Source organism: Delphinus delphis, chromosome 1 (genome assembly GCF_949987515.2).
Source record: "Delphinus delphis chromosome 1, mDelDel1.2, whole genome shotgun sequence".
NCBI classification, from domain to species: Eukaryota; Metazoa; Chordata; class Mammalia; order Artiodactyla; family Delphinidae; genus Delphinus; species Delphinus delphis.
The window spans coordinates 94,048,269-94,065,429 of record NC_082683.1 but is presented as its reverse complement, the minus strand read 5'-3'; the positions used below and the strand labels follow the sequence as shown (position 1 = coordinate 94,065,429).

Below are 17,161 nucleotides of genomic sequence, written 5' to 3'. Positions count from 1 at the left end.
TTTACCTTCTTGCCCTTGTAATTCAACATATCTATATTCATCTACTCTTATTCTGATCTCCTAATTTTATCCTCAGTCTTTTGTCATCTTTTTCTTTGGTCATTTGGCATTTGGGTTTGATTTAATCTAATTTTATCCTGGTAATTTAAATATCTGTTTTAATCTCACTGTAGCTTCCTAGAACTGCCTTAAAAATTACCATAAATGAAGGGCATTAAAACAACAGAAATTTACTCTTAAGTTCTGGAGGCCAGAAGTCTGAAATCAAAGTGTTGGCAGGGTTGGCTCCTGCTGGAGGCTTTGAGGGGGAATCCATTACCATGCCTCTCTTCTAGTTTCTGGATGGCTGCTGGCAAATTTTGCTGTCCCTTGGCTTACAGACACACCATTCCAATCTCTGCCTTGTCTTCATATAACCTCCTCCTCTGTGTGTCATCTCCCTTTCTCTTCTTTTATAAAAACACTTATTTCATTTAGAGCTCATCATAATACCAGATGATTTCATCTTGAGGTCCTTAACTTACATCGGCAAAGACCCATTTCCCAAATAAGATCACATTCACGGGTTCTAGGCGGACATGTCTTTGGGGAGGTGAGGCACCATTCAACTCACTATAATCTCATCATACTAATTTTAAATTTTTCTCCAAATTTTTCCATCCTTATTTTTTTGTTGTTGGAGTTATAAGAGGACTTTGCACTATTAGGGCAGATGGGTAGTCAACGGATGGGGAGTTACAAGGGAAACATTACCTTAATACAATGAAGTGTTTTCAATGGCTTGTAACTTTCCTGCAGTGAAATGCACTGTCTTCCTGAGAGAGAGCACTTCTAGCCAATGAAAGTTTCCCAAAAAGGTCTACATGACCGATTGTTTGAAACACTATATAAAATACTTGATATAGAATAAGAACCTAGTAATTCTGTCTGATATTCAATAATTTAATGATTAAAAGAACACTATATTTTTCAAACCCCTTTCACTTATATTAATGTCTCCAACTGAGTGTTTCATGAATCACCAGTCCTGTGAGAAGCATCATGAAAGGTTTCGTTTGTTAAACAGATGTACCAGAAGTGCTGCTTGTATGATATAGGAAAGTGATGAGTTTCCCTAGTTTATTTCATCCTGCAGCACTGTCTCATAATGTGTAATGTTTGTATTATGAGCCATGAGAGAGTTAGTGTATGTGATATACTTAGAACAATGTCTGGCACATGGGAAGTGCTCTGTGCATGCTTTTCTGTGGGCTAAGGTGGTTCTAACACGTTGCTGTCATTTTTATACTCTTTTTCTCAGGATGTCTATCATGTCCACAGAACTTGCTGTTCTTGGGCAACTAATCACCTACGGCCGAACATGTTCATTATTAGGTCATTCTGGGCTTCCCTTTTTTACTTACTTGTTTCAGGAGCTTTAGTAGCTACTGTGAGGGATTTTTATCCTGAACCTGATGGCTTTAAGAATTAGTAGCCAGTACCCAGGGTCCCTTCAGAAATCGACAGCTTGCAGATCGAAATTCTACAGATTCAAGTAACTTCATTCAAAGCTGTCCTTTTTCATGTTTCAAAACTCAAAAAGCAGTCCTTGTGTTTTAATATGTCTCATTTTGTATACTGTTCTTTCTATAAACCTTATTTTCTAAATTAAAAACTGGTCTCAATATGTGTAATGTTCCCTAATTGACTATAGTGTCCTCATGGGGCAACCCTGATCCAAGGCTTTTTGGTTTTTCTAGTCTCTCTTCCCTGTAAAACAAACATAAATCGAGAGGAATTCCTTTTTTTCTTGCTAAAATTTGGATCAGTCTCCTAGCTTTGAGGAACAATGCTGAGAGCTCTTTTTTTCCTCATATATACCACTGATACGCAGCTTCCCCTACTGAATTCCAGATCTGCATAAGGGAGCCGGTCCGACTTGGCCAGGGTTTCCCTTCATTCACTGCTTTATGCATTCAACATTTTTGAGCATCTACTTGCACTGAACACTCTACTGCACATATCCCTTGGGTGTTACATACAGTTTAGCTTAACAGCTGAACAACAGACAGGAATGCAGGGGGACTCTGGTATTGAGGCACTTCAGACTTAGCAGCAATGTCAACCCTGGTAGAGGCTTTTTTAGCAAGTATTTTTTTGTGACATTCCTGAGAGGTCATGCTCTGGCTTTACTTGACACTCAGGTGACTTTATGTCTACGGCCATACAAATCACCCAACTTATTTATTTTATAAATTTATTTATTTATTTTTGGCTATGTTGGGTCTTCATTGCTGTGCACAGGCTTTTTCTAGTTGCAGCGAGCAGGGGCCACTCTTCATTGCGGTGCAAGGGCTTCTCTTGCTGCGGAGCATGGGCTCTAGGCGTGTGGGCTTCAGTAGTTGTGGCTCACAGGCTCTAGAGCACAGGCTCAGTAGTTGTGGTGCACGAGCTTAGTTGCTCCGTGGCATGTGGGATCTTCCAGGACCAGGGCTCGAACCTGTGTCCCCTGCACTGGCAGGCGGATTCTTTTTTTTTTTTAAATAAATTTATTTATTTTTGGCTATGCTGGATCCTCGTTGCTGTGTGCGGGCCTCTCATTGTCGTGGCGTCTCCTGCTGCAGAGCACGGGCTCCAGGCACGCAGGCCCCAGCAGTTGTGGCACGTGGGCTCAGTACCCACGGCCCACGGGCTCCAGAGCTCAGGCCCAGCAGGGGTGGTGCACGGGCCTAGTGGCTCCGCGGCATGTGGGATCCTCCCGGACCAGGGTCCGAACCCATGTCCCCTGCATCGGCAGGCAGACTCCCAACCACTGCGCCACCAGGGAAGCCCCTGGCAGGCGGATTCTTAACCACTGTGCCACCAGGGAAGCCTCTCAATTTATTTTTTGAACAGAATTTTTTAAATGCTTATGTTGATCCAGAAACTTGACTTATTGGAGCTATTTACTATCATTAGCTCATCTCTTCAGAATTACTCAAAGTTAACTATACTACATACACACTCTACCGTGATTACCTTTCATCTGATGTGCTTTTTTCCCTTCCCCACTGTATTTCTTTCTTTTTCAATAAGCTACTCAGATTTATCCGTCGGTTGTCATCCACGTGGTTGCCAAATCTGTCACCATCCTGGCCACTCTGCTCTGAATACACTCAAATTTGTCAGAATTAAGCATAAACACTTCAAGATATCTGACTTGCTCGTTCAGATCTTTTCCTATTCAAAGCTCAGTCTTTCTATTCAAAACTCCATCTTCCCCTGTTAATTTTCCCTCTTTATCTTTATTCTTCTTCCTCATAGGGCAGTTCTCCAAGAACTTCTCTCCTCATCTCATCTTTAGTTATTACATTCCCACCAATAACCCCACAGGTCCCCACATTCATTCATTCAACAGACCTTTATTGAGAGCCTACTGCAGGCTTGGCACTGTTCAAATTGCTGGGGATACGCAGCAGTGGAAAAAAAAAGTCTCCGCCTTTGTGGAACTCACATGATAATGGGGAAGGCAAATAATAGATTAAAAATAAATTATATAGTATATTAGAAGTTGGTGAGTGCTCTGGAAAAGATAATCTAACAATGTAATGCTACTCAGGAGTGCTGGGGATGGTTTATGATTTTAACTGGGGTGGTCAGATGATGAGGGACAAAAGTAGAGATTCATTTTTCCTCCTTTTGGTAGCTTAATAGAGAGCCGGTTCAGCAGTTTTCAGTTCTCAACAGTAGAACAGGCTAATACTAGCCACTGGCTTCCGAAGCTCCCCTTTCTAACAAGGTCATTTGTATGACCAGTGTCTTAGTCTGTTTGGGCTGCTATAACAAAACACCATAGACCAAGTGTCTTCCAAACCACAGAAATTTATGGCTCACAGTTCTGGAGGCTGGGAAGTCCAAGGTCAAGGTGCTGGCAGATTTGGTATCTGGTAAGAGCCTGCTTTCTGGTTTATAGAAGGCATCCGTGTCCTCACATGGTGGAAAGGGGCGAGGAAGCTCTGCGGGATTGCCTTTTTAGGAGCACTAATCCCATTCATGCAGGCTTCATTCTCATGACCTAAGCACATCCCAAAAGCTGAACTTCCTAATACCATGGCATGAGGCATTAGGTTTCAACATATGAATTTTGGGGTCTGGAGGGCGACACGAATATCCGGTCCATAGCAAACAGGGAGTTTCTGCTATCATAAACTCACATAAATATCCCGTCCATCTGAAGAGCAGGCTACTGGAACTTTGACCATGGTGTGTACAAACCATCCATGCCCAACCTAAGCAGTAGGACAGTGGGAAATTAGGGGATTGAGGACCCTCTACCTACTTCTTTGCTTGTATATCACTCCCTCCCCCCATAAACCCTGCTTTCTCTCTGCACTACATGGCACAAGTGCTATGCGTCCGTGACTCTTTTATGGGGCATCAGGGTAGGCCTCGTTGTGAAGGTAACACTTGAGTAAAGATTCGAGGAAGTGCGAGCAGAACAGCCAGTGCAAAGTAAGGAGCATGTATGACATGTGCAATGTGGCCAGAGCAGCAGAGATGGAATCAGAGGGGCAAGGGAGGCCAGCCTCTGTGAGGCTTTATAGGACTTTAGCTTTTGTTCCAGAAGACATGGGAAGCCATTGGAAGGATTTAAACAAAGGAGAGACATGGTCTGACTTTGATAGGATTGTTCTAGGGTCTGTGTAAAAACAGGAAGACCAGTTAGGAGGCTCATGCAGCAATCCAGGTGAGAGATGGTAGCAGCGTGGAACAACATGTAGCCAGATGGGTCACCCTTATGATATGTAACCGAACGGGACATGCAGACACATCAGACGTAAGACAGAATAGCAAGAGAAGACCCAAGGCTGTGACTGTAAGGCTTTTGGCCTGAGCAACCGGAAGATTGGAGATTTTTGGAGGGAAAGGCTCAAATGGAGCCTAAAGTCTAGTCATAGCACTCTATCCAAGATGGGTAATTTCCATACCTCTGTATCATCTCTGTGTCTGTCTCTTTACTAATTTGTAAGCTCCTTTAGAGTCGATGCTCTGTCTTATCTGGTTAATCTCCAATAGCACCTTAGCACAGTCCTTGGCACATTAGTAGTTATTTAATAGATGTCTGCCAATTATCATTAAAGAGTAAGGATTTAGGATCAGGTTCACATCTTGATAAACTAGATGCCTATAAATAATCCAAAATCCCTTGAAATGTCAAATGATCTAATTTTCCATAACAATAAGGCCTTATACTCATATTTTTGCTTGTTAATGGCTTTATGAATTTAGACTGTGCAGTACTGAATATAAAGTAGCTGTTTCTTTTCACAATAATTCTAAGTTTTCCTTGTCATATCTTTGAATTTTAGGTTAAAAGAGATTTGTCCATTTACCAGATGTCAGCATTCAATTAAATGAAACCAATCTGAATCACTCCTACTTTTTCAGTGACAATATATAAAATATACTATAAATACGATATATTTGAGGGAGATGGGGACACGTGTTTGATACTATGTCTATGAATGTTTCTGGGAGTCTAAGAAGAAAACATGATTACGTTCTAAAATAAAACCAGGTTAAGGGTCACAAATTTAAACATTCATTAAATTCTCAGCATGTTCTCTGCTGTTAGGCCATCTGTATACAATCTTGGTAAAAGGAACCTCCTGGATCCCTCAAAGTGTCCCACATGGGAACGTAGTCCTTCAGGAAAATCTCTAGGCCACTGCTGGGCCCCAAACTCACAGGGATAGCTGTATTGATGATGGTATCATTGGTACACCGCCTGATATTTTTACTTTTTTTTTTTCTTTTTAACATAAACGAGTGTAAACACATGTGGTTGTTACATCTTAAGGCTGAGCATTAGGTAATGTCTATCCCAGAGAATAATTAGCAAATGCTTAGTATCATATTCACTTATACATATAATGGATAATTAAGTGGTAGTTCAAAAATACTTTGATTTGGTCACCAGTACCTTAAGGACTAGTGTTGATTGAGCTTGGTCTCTGCTGTGTACAAATTTCAAATGTTATTGAAATTTGAGTGGATTTTCATTTGCTTGTGAACATGAATAGCCTAATCAAAGCAGAGCATAATACTTTAAAGCAATGCTTAGTTAACCTTAACAAAAGTATAGGTATCAGATACCAATTCACTAGTAATTTATTATTCTGTGAACATTGTGTTCCTCTTTTAATTGACATGCTTCTGTGGCTCTGTCCTCTCAGTCAAGTCTCAGAACTGGATAATATTCACTTATGATGTACCAGTCAGTTTATTATGGCTATGCTAATAGCTTCTGTTTCAATTAGAGAATTTTAGTACTTCAAGTTTCATTTAACTTGGAAAAGTTAATATTTGACTTAATATTTGAGTTAATATTTTAATAACTCCTAACGAGACCTCTTAAGTCACTAAACTATGAGCCACTTATTTGCTAATGTTCCATGAACATTAGCCCATTTGAGTGCCAGGTATCATGTGAAAATAACCAGAGACCCCCACCTAAGTGTGATGGTCTCTCTGAGCAAGGTTTTCCTTTGTCTGTGCTAATAAGGAATTGGAAGTATTTGAGGAAGGACGAAAGTTAGGCCCTTAACTAAGCATGCAGTTTGCAAATGATTACTTCAATGAAAAAGGTCTCAACGTAGATTTACTATTATCTCAGTGGATACAGATATGAATAAAAGTTCTTTCTCTCAAGAAGCTTCCCAGAATAATGTAATGTACTAGCAGCAGGCTTCCTATAATATTAGGTGGTGAAGTGACTATTAGGCCAGGAAGTGAAAGGGATAGGAAATGATAATCCCTCAACATTCCCATCTGAACGTCACTGTTACTCAGCTGTTTCTATTCCATTCCAGGATCTGCACATACCAGTAATTCTTATATTAGCGTCATCTCGGTATAGTCGGAGGAGTCTGATGAAGAAAACACGTATCTGTACGTGTGTGTAGAAATAGGTGGATATATTCTCAGTGTGGACAGAAATATGTTTTGCAGGTTAAACCATTCTGCAAAATATTTTTATCAAATACCTTATTCTGACACTGCTTACATCTAGATTTAAATCCATACTTTCCTAGGGAAACACATTATTTCATACTCGTCTGCATAGGTGCCAGACATTCAAATGCTGTTTTGCCAGCTTACGAGAGTTAAGGACCCAAACACATTGAAAATTTATGTATAGAAAGAGCGACAACAGTAAGTCACGCTACGATGTGTAGAGAAGTAGAAAGCATCTTACCAAGCTTTAAAGTGTTTGGCTGAGAGCTACATACTGGGTGACAGCAGCAAAAGGTTAATCAGTTTCTCCTGAGAAGGTTCCTCAGGTGTACAGTATGGTTAATGCCATGAGACGTTCAGAAATATTATAGTTATTGTAGGAATATCATGGATAGATTATGGCTCTCAGGGATCCTGGGGAATAAAACCTGAACGTATTTCACGTTCTTCCCTTTATGTTGTGCTGGCTTTTGTTGGAAGTCTTTGAGCAGTTAAGTGAGCAAAAGATGAGCTCAACAAACAGGAGGAGGAGAAATAAGGAGCTTGCAGAATTAAATAGCCTGCCGAGATCCTCATCCACTTAGCAGCTTCAGTTGCTTAGTCCTGGGCCTGATCCCGTGGGGATGCAGAAGCAGCGTAAGAGCCAGTCCCTACTCTCCAGAATCAACGATTCATTGAGATAGAACACAGGAGCACATGCAGTAATTAAACAGCAGGGCCGGGGAGCGCCATGATGTAAGTGCCTAACAGATGGCTGCAGAGGACAGAAAAGGGGACGAGTGTTATCTGGATTGGTCAGGGAAGGGCCTGAGCTGAGCTTCGGAGACAAGGAGGTTAAGGTTCGCAGAAGCAAGGTGAAGGAACAGCGTGCCAGAATGAGGGTGGGGATGGTGTTTGGAGGGTGGGGGGCAGTTAGGAAGCTGGGATGAAAAGAATTTGTGTGGGTAAATGATGGAAGACTTGGTGAGAAAGGCAGGATATAGCCAGACTACGAATTGCTATGGAATTGAAGTCAAGAGTTAGGATTTTATAATTTAGGAAAAGGAATGATGAGTCTGTTTATGATGAGTAGCTGAGAGGCGGCATTTAGAATACAATGGAAAGAAAGCTGAAAGTAAGAAGACCAATTAGGAGGCAGTTGTCTTAGTTTAGAAATGGTGTAAGTCCCTGAGTTGGGATGGTGGAACTGAGAATTTAGTGAAGGAACAACTTTATATCTCAGAGGAAGAAGAGAGTGGACAGAAAGAGCTAAAGAGGCATACTGACCTTGCAAAGATGCTTTGCAAAGAGAACGTGGGAGTAGTTGGAAAAATAACACAATTGTGGGAGGTTGAGCTAGGTTACAGGGAGGAAGATGATGAGTTTGGTTTCAGACAAGTTAAATCAGAGATCATGACTGTACCTCATGGCAGGGTGATGAAAATGTGTGAAATCACAGACTGGAATTCAGGGGAGGAGCCCCAAGGCATATCCAAGAATCTGTTCCATTCATTGGGGAAAAAATTAGAGTGAAGCCAGCAGAGGAGCGGAGGCCTAACCACGGTGGGAAGAGCTACCATTTAGTAAAGATGATAATGTTTAGATAAGATTTCAGATGGTTCAAATTATAGGTACTTGACATGAATGCAAATGTTTGCAGGGCTTTTAGGGTTAGGAGAGAGAGGTAGCACAGCGATGTTATATATTTGGAACAGATTCAAGTCCTCTAGTGAGGCATTATCCATATTCAGGAATGTCAGATATCTTAAGATGAGAGAAAGGTAGATAGATTAGATAACCTATTTTTGAGATTTAAATAGCATTTAATAGTGTTTTCACTGATTTCTTATTTCTTCCTTCTAGAGTTAACTTATCTTTTGTTATATTTCAGACTCTTGAATTACCTTCATTAGAAATTTTGGGGAAATACTGTCTGCTCTTATTACTCCATGGATAAATAGTCTCAGAGATAGAATCGGGGATGGACACTTGAGAAAGCAGTTTGGGGAGAAAATGCCCCTCATTACAAAGAAGTAATGGAGAGAATGAGGAGTTCTCATTTAAGTTCTCACAAACGTGGGGTAGGAATCTTGGCACTAGATTTTCTGCCGAAAGTAGCGTTAGGGTGCCTTTTCCTCCTTAAATTAAAGATGACATCCTCTCCTCTCTCTAACAGTGGGTATAATATGATCTCGAGGAACACGAAACAAACCAGTTACACTGCATGGCAATAAGTGAATTGCGCAGATCGTAAAATTAGCTGTAATAGCATGTACTGCTGCATTTTAAAATAAAAAAGTGTAACTTGGAACATGCAATGGATTAGAAAAGAACCTTGATTATTAACAAGGGTATACTTTAGGGCAGGTTAAAAGTAAGTATGCAAAGCCATTTATGAGAAAAGTGTCATTGAATGCAACAATGTATATATGAACCAAAGAACGTCTGAACCCTTCCTTCCAATTCCTTTCCCCAGTTTATTTGGTTGGAATCTAAGTATCCCGTTAATGAGCTACTGACGTTCTTAGTATCTCTAGGGCCCCTTCTCGACAGGAGTATCTCTGCCATAAAATTTTCAGTAACTCAGGTTCCTTGAAGCTCATCCTTAAGGTGAGGGCAGCCTCCTCAAGAAGCAGAATGGTAGCTTTCACATTCCAGACAGCAGCATAGAATAAAGAATCAAAGAGAAGGGTGAAGGTGTGTGCCAGCTGCCTTCCCAGGAAAGGTACCAGAAGTTGCCTTATGATACTTCTGTATATATCCCAGTAGCAAGAACTTAGTATCCCTTCTGGGCAAACATAGCCCAACAAAATAACCTATTACATGGATTAAGGGAGGGATAAATATTGGGAGAAAGTTTACAACCACACCTTCCTTCTCCATTGCAATGGCACCATGGTATCAGCAGGGAGAGTTTTAAAACTGCCTAAGGTGGTACCTGAAGCAGAGGGGTAGATGCAGAGCAGGGTAGCAGTGAAGAGCCCCGGCTCTGGAGTCACACTGCCTAGGTTTGAATCTAGGTTGTTCTCAAATCTGAAGAAGAAATAGCATGGTACCTTCCCCTTTGCATTGCTGTGATAATTAAATGAATATAAAACATTGAGCATGGCATCTAACACTTCCAAACCATTTGATCATTTTAGCTCTGATTATTAAAACGTGAGATGTTTTTGAGCATCCAAATGCATAGAAATTTTCTGTACGTTCCTACAAGTTGGGGATAGATTTACTTTCTTTTCCAGATATAATTCAAAGTGGTTTACATTTTATTTTTGGAAGTAACCTAGCATGTGCATGCTTGTTTGGAGGTGAGTGTGGTTCCTAACAAATCGTCTGAGTGATTTTCTTGAATTTTCAACGGGCGCTGCATGTTTCATTGACACCACCCTATAGGCTCTTACTTCCTGTATCAGTTTTGATGTGAAGCATATTTTACGTTAAGAATTTACAGGATCCCCCTCTCCACTGATGTGACAAAGTGGGAATTGTGCACCACATCAAGAGGAGAAGGCCGTCCTTGGATAGAGTGGGTATGCTGTGTTCACCTATAAAGGGACAGATCGCTCTGAATTGCAGAACTAATGTCAGTCAAAAATGTAATAATCTGGCTTGTTCTTCATTTAGAAATGGTGATAGGAGACAAGTGGGTGAAAGCAAAGCTTGATATTTCAACTTTGATATGACAATTTTCTTAAGGTTATAGACAACGAAATAGCTGTGTCGAAATATGTTTTGCCAACACCTAAATGGTCTTTGCTTCTCTCTTTTTCTTTCCTTCTCTAAGCCCCTTCTTTGTTCTGTGGGTTTTCTTTTGTAACTCCTCCAGACTACAGCTTTGTCCCCCCTTCTTCCACTCCTTTCTGGTCAGGTACTGCTTTACTGCTTTTATATGTCTTTTCAACTTGCTTTTGTTTGCAAATAAAATATTTTGACTTCTGTGTATGGCTTCTCATGTAGATACATCTCCTCACAAACAGCCCCTCGAGTCCCATTCCCACCATGCACTTGCCTTTTCTGTCATCAAGTCATCGTTTGTCTTGACATACCACTCCTCTGGTTTTGTGTGTGTGCTCATGTTATGTATTTCAGCAAGACATTTTCTCTTTCATCAGCTGGAAAGAGTTGAGAGCCGAAAGTATAAAGGGGGAATGAAGCACTCCATAAAACTAGTTTTCCTGAGGATCAGAAATTTGAGTTGAGAAAAGCCAGTGTTCATGTATTTCCATTAAGAAAATAAATAGGACCCAAATCCCAACTTTATCTCCAAATATAAGAGTACAATTCGGTCCAAATTGCTTTAAAGGATGACTGTGCCCATCAGTTTGTGCAGGGCATTCTGGTCTTGATTTCTGTCATTAGCCAGAGAATGTAAGGGCTGTTTATGTGACACATAGGGGAGTACATGATGGCTGGATAAAGTATGTTTTCTTACAGATTTTTAAAAATTAACCTCTAAGTCCCAGTGGAATAATTTAGTACCAGAAGGCCCTTACAAGTCATCTAGTATAGACCTTTCATTTTCTAGGTGAAGAGAATGTGGCCCAGAAGGGTTTAGAGACCTGTACAAGGTCACACAGTTAAGTTGAGGATGGGTTTTTCCATCACTGGGATGTTTTTATGTGCACGACTCTAAGAGTAGTGCCCCAGTAATGGGATGGTTTTCAGTAAGAAAACTATTAAAGTGGTTTGTGTCTGAACAGTAAAATAAAATGACCTATTTTTGCTCCTTTACAGTTCTGAAATCTACAGCATTGCTATTCGTTTATCTTATGACGGACACCTGGAGACTAAAAAAAAATTTCTGTCATTGCAGAGCCCTGAAAAATAGGCCAGAGATCCCGGTCTCCAAGTGGGCAGGCTCTTCCAGGGTAACAGGCCATAACTGCAGCTGCCTAGGCACTTGGAACTGTTAAAAATATGGATGTGTGGCGTTTCCCATGTTTTTTTCCTTATACTTCAGTTTCTCTACCATTTAAGGTTGATAAAGTCCCACCAATCTCAAGTGAGTGATTCTCAGAATCACTGAACATATGATTGAAAACACTTTATAACCCCAAGGAGCAACAGGTAGAGATGTTAATATAAAATGTGTCCTGAAACACTAGAGGCAAACAAATGTCCAGCTTGAACAGAATTTTCCTTTCAGGACAGGCAGGTGAGGGCAGGGAGGAAGTTAGCTCCTCTCCTACCATTTAAAAAAAAAAAAAAAAAAACTGAATATAGGAAGCAGATGCCCTGAATCTTCTTTTTGATTAAGTATTTCAGTAAAGGTTTTCTATAAGGCAGTACTTGTTTGAAACAAGATAAATGGATGGTGTTAATCTATTTATTCTGTGAAACATGATTTAAGCTTCTTCACGAGTACAATTATATATAAAAGAGTAACTGTCCCTAAATAGTTTTAACTGAAAGCAAAGGCTGTTCATGGGGAGGGGGGAGGATAGAAGTGATGACATGGATTCAACAAGAGACTTTCAGAGCAAAAAAAGTTGGTTGCTTTGAGTCTTAAGTTGAAAAGTTTACAAGATAAAAATGTGAAGCTTTGACCATAGAGGTTCAAGTTAAAAATGGATCACTATGCCATCAATAGGAAATTTATGCTAGTTATTTGAGATTCTATCTCCTTAGGTAGTAACTTAGATATTAGCCTTTGTTTTTTTTTAAACTACAAAAACTAGTCCCTGTTTCGAAGTTCCTATGAAGAATGTGAAAACAGAACAAGTTTTTTAAACTTGGTGAAATGAACTTGACTACACCTGACTGAATTGAAACAGCAGTTCTGCTGCTTTCAAGCCCCTCTGCCATCATCACTAGTCTGTGACAAAATCACGGCCGCGCATTTTGACAGCATCTATGACATCCATCTGATTAGGGGCTTATGGTTGGTAAACTGCACATCAATTCTGACGCCCCATCCTTTCTTTACAGTGTTAAGTCCAAAGGTGCTGGGCATCGCCATCGCTCGGTATGACTTCTGTGCAAGAGACATGCGAGAACTGTCCTTGTTGAAAGGCGATGTGGTGAAGATTTACACGAAGATGAGTGCGAATGGCTGGTGGAGAGGAGAAGTAAATGGCAGGGTGAGCTGTCCCTCTCAATGTGCTCGTCACATGAATTGAAGGGGGCTGGGCAGCCGCTGGCGCCCATTGTGGTGGGGGGAACCCTACACCGTGTGGCCGGCTTCACCCCCCAGAGCCCTGGCTCCGCACGGTGGTGCTCCTTCCTGAAAATAGGCACTCAAGAAAAACGTGTTGAGTGAATATGATAGCGGCATCGATAAAGTTTACTTGGGCAAGTTTGATGGCTTTCTGTTGGGAAAAGGGTTGAGCATATCAGTTCTTTTGAGTCTCTAAGCCTCTTTTTAAGTCTAGAGCATAAACTTTATGTGGAGTACAAAATATCTATAAGAGCTGATGATCTAAATTGGATAGAGTGGGGCATAGGACCTCTGTCTTTATATCTTGTTCTACAGCAGAAATAGGAAGCATTAACTAGTAGAGTCCCTTAATTTACATATTTGTGCGCTAGCAGGTTAGAACACCGTTTAAGGGTATTGTATTCCTCCCTTTCTGTCACTCACTCTATTGGGCTTTTAGGAGCAGTTTAAACCGATCCTCTTCACCTGCAGTGGGCATAAAAGGCCAGATTAATTCAGGGTGTTATGAAAATGAAATGCTCTGTAGAGTCCTTTGAAGTGCCAGATGCAGAGTCACGTTGCTGTGTTGGTTGCTTTTCCCTTTTAGGTGGGCTGGTTTCCATCCACGTATGTGGAAGAAGATGAATAAATTCCAATCCAGCGTTGCGCCCCGCACCAGGAATTTCAGAGAAGGGATACACAGAAGCCTGCACAGCATTATGAATTCACTGAAGTGTTTAAAAAGCTGCCTTTCTGGCTATTCAACATCCTCCCTCTTTTTCCCCTCCTAAGTCTTAATGCTGGGGTTTCTAAAGATGCTGGTACGGACAGATTAATGGCTCGCCTAGAGCTGTGCAAGAAACAGCCTGCCCGCCTGTCATCGTCAGGGACCAGGGCAAAGTCAAAAGCTTTTCTTCCTCCTGCAAACACATTGGTTCATGTTTCTTTTTCCTTCGTCCAGTCAGACGCCATGAATGCCAGCCAGCCATTAGTAAATGCTTAACACATCGTTACTTTCTTCTCACGTGCCATTCACCAGAATTTTTGATGGTACATAGAAGCAGAAGTTTAATTTTGCCTTTCCCAGCATGAAGAAAAATGGGAGTTCTGCCACTGGGGCAGCTTATTGGAAAGATCCAGCATTACTTGTCTTAAATTGCTTCACAAGGTGACTCATTGCCTGGCAAACACTTTTACCCCCCAATGTTACTCATGTTAAAATATAAGAGACAAATGCTCAGGTTTGCTTCATAAGTGATATTATATGGGAGGGGGGGTCCATTATTCATTTGGTGTCCTGATGAGATTTGTAAACTTTTTCATAAAAAGAAGACATACAGAAGAGTACATAAAAGAGTATCTTCATATTAAATCTTCACAACCTTCATGATTTCATAGGGTTATTTTGGAAATGTAGTACTTCACTTATGAGATAATCTTGGTTGGGTATGTTTTAGGTAGTCACAAATAATCTGAATTAAGGTAGCATTGTTTACAGAAACAGACCAAGGGCTATGATTTATAGTAAGTCATTTTAGAGAAGCAACATCTATTAACATATGCCTTTTTCTCCCCTGACACCTCCCCCCCAGCCCCCCCTCCCCCACCCACAGAAAAAAGACCTGCGATATATTGCTGATTCCCACATTTTCCTAGAGGATTTACAGTAGCACAAACAACCTTGTCGAGGATTTTTGAAGGAAAGCACAGCAAGGTCCTTTATGCATTTCAGGGACAGAAGGAGGGTCACTAGGCTTTTCTGGTCTTATTCACTGGGGGATCCCAGCTCTCACTGAGGCTCTTCCCATCTGAGGCCATTTCTGGGTGTGTATTAACCAGTGGCAAGATCAGTCTGCAGTGCACTTATTTGACCAAGTCTTCACCCTTTATGTGAGGAGTCTAAGTACATTTTTCCTGGGATGTACAGAGTGCCCAGTCAAGACAGTCAAGTTAAGACACTAACTTGGCCCTTTCCTGATGAAATATTTTCTCCATAGCGGAAGTCATGTTCTGACAAGACTCGGAGAGTGTTTGCAGAAAACATTAAAAGCATTAACTTAATAGAGCCAAAGTAGGAACATTTAGTTCTGAAATTTTGGACCATCTCTAAAATGAGGTGGGCGTGGCTGGCCTTCTCCCCAACCCACTTGAGGGCCAGAACTTGATGTTCATTGGACACATCTCCCTTTAGAGACCCTCGTGGGCTAGGACTTCTTAAATAGAATAGATTCAGGACCTTTACCTCAGAATTATGTAAACTGTGATTGTGTTTTAGAAAAGTTATTATTTGCAAAAACCAGTTAAGTTTTTGTATATGTGTAAATGATCATGAAATTGAGTTTTATAAGATGTTCTGTACAGTAAAGTTATACCCTCAAGGTGTATCTTGGAGTGGATTCTTTCCCATAAAGTCTTATCTGCAACACTGTGTCTGGGGAATGTTTTGTCTGTTACTGTCTGCCAAATGTTATGGAGAGGGCAGCTTCATAAACACTCCTGTGTACAGTATTGTAACTTGTGCTGTTTCTTTTATTGTTGTTTTAGCCGATAGACTCCCTCTCTTTCTTGTTGCATTTCATGGGCCTGGGGGTTTCCCAGCAGAGGATATTAGAGTCCCTTTTCATGACGTTGCCAATTACATCTTTGTCTATGTTTAATACTTCATATTGGAAACTGTAATGCTGCGAATTTGTGTAGATTTCTAATACCAAAGACAGAAGTAAATGTTTTTCCATACTTTGTCTTGCCTGTATGCAGCCCTGTGTAATATGGTGAATTAGAGTGGTATTTCACTTTGTAATATTTTGTAAATATGTCAATATAATAAATAGTTACTACTTGCATTATATCGAGAGTTGAAGTCTTTCCATAGAACAATTCCATACATAATTCAACATGTACCAACCTCATCAGAAACACGGGACTAGAAGCCCTAACTTTGATCTGGTTTAGCTCAGGCTTGCTGCCTGAACAGTTATGAAGAGTGGCCTGTAAGACATACTCAGTAGTTGCAAATAATATATTGTTGACATGCTTCCCATGTGCCTCGCACTGTTCTAAATGCTTTATGTGTTCTAACTTGCAGTAACCCCAGGAGGTATAATCCCATATTATCTCCACTTTTCAGGTGAAGAAACAGGCATTTCAAAAGGCTGTAGCTTGACTCAGCGCTCAGAGCTGACGAGCGTCGGAGATGGAGTTCCAAGCTGGACAGTCCGGCTCCAGAGCCTGTACCATGACACTTAGACTAGGGTCAAGAGGGATATTAGGGATGTTTCTAAGACTGCACAGCTGAGAAGCTATGATACAAGATATCGTAACGATAGAAGATGAACACAGAATTCAGAAATGTTCTCCTATTCCTGCCTCTTAAAAGAAAGCCCCAAACAGATATTGCCTGGAGAGAGAGGTGTCAGAGGAGATTGAGCTTTTTTTCTATTTTGATTCAACTTTTCCACAGAAAATGATGAACTGCTAAGCCAGAGAGACACAGAGGCAAGTCTCCCTTGGCAGAGCAGGCCTGCGGGCTGTCCACAGTGGTGGAGACCGGCTAGCTCAGGAGAGGGTGGAAGCCCGTTCCTTCTAAGGAAAAGTCAGTTCCACGGTAGTAGCTTCTGGTTGATGTCACCAGTACCACTATGCTCAGAAATATAAGATCTCCCCTATTTCATTATAGTACAGTGGGTTATCCCAACCCTTACTCCCTTTACTTGAAGGGCTGATTCCTTTGGAATTCTCTTCGACATGTTAACGTTTATGTGACTTTAGACCTTGTATCTTATTATCACCACTCTCACCACCACTGCCAATCATGATAAGAACTCCCTCGATTTATTAGTTAACATGGGAATATCCTTTATAAAACATTCAAATATTTTGTCTTCCATCAAGTAATTGAAGTAAAATATGTTGATAATTAGTCTTTAGGTGCCTTGCTTTGTTCTATTTAATTTGACCGCTGTATAGAAGAGTGATGAAAGCATAACCCCAGACCTCAGACTGCGTATCTGGGTTCACATCCCATCCTTGCCACACAGGGCCTCAGCCAATCAGTATAATAACAGCAGGTAC

At 40.9% G+C, this 17,161-nt stretch overlaps 1 protein-coding gene across 1 annotated transcript in view; it reads left to right on the top strand.

Annotated features, from left to right (window-relative positions):
* VAV3 (vav guanine nucleotide exchange factor 3) overlaps positions 1-15,932 on the top strand; it is a 395,580-nt gene extending 379,648 nt beyond the window's left edge. Inside the window, exons 26-27 of the mRNA XM_060026411.1 lie at positions 12,883-13,034; positions 13,698-15,932. Coding sequence (XP_059882394.1) covers positions 12,883-13,034; positions 13,698-13,739 — 194 coding nt within the window. The 3' untranslated portion in view covers positions 13,740-15,932. The remainder of the gene's footprint in view (positions 1-12,882; positions 13,035-13,697) is intronic.
* Positions 15,933-17,161: the final 1,229 nt, after the last annotated feature.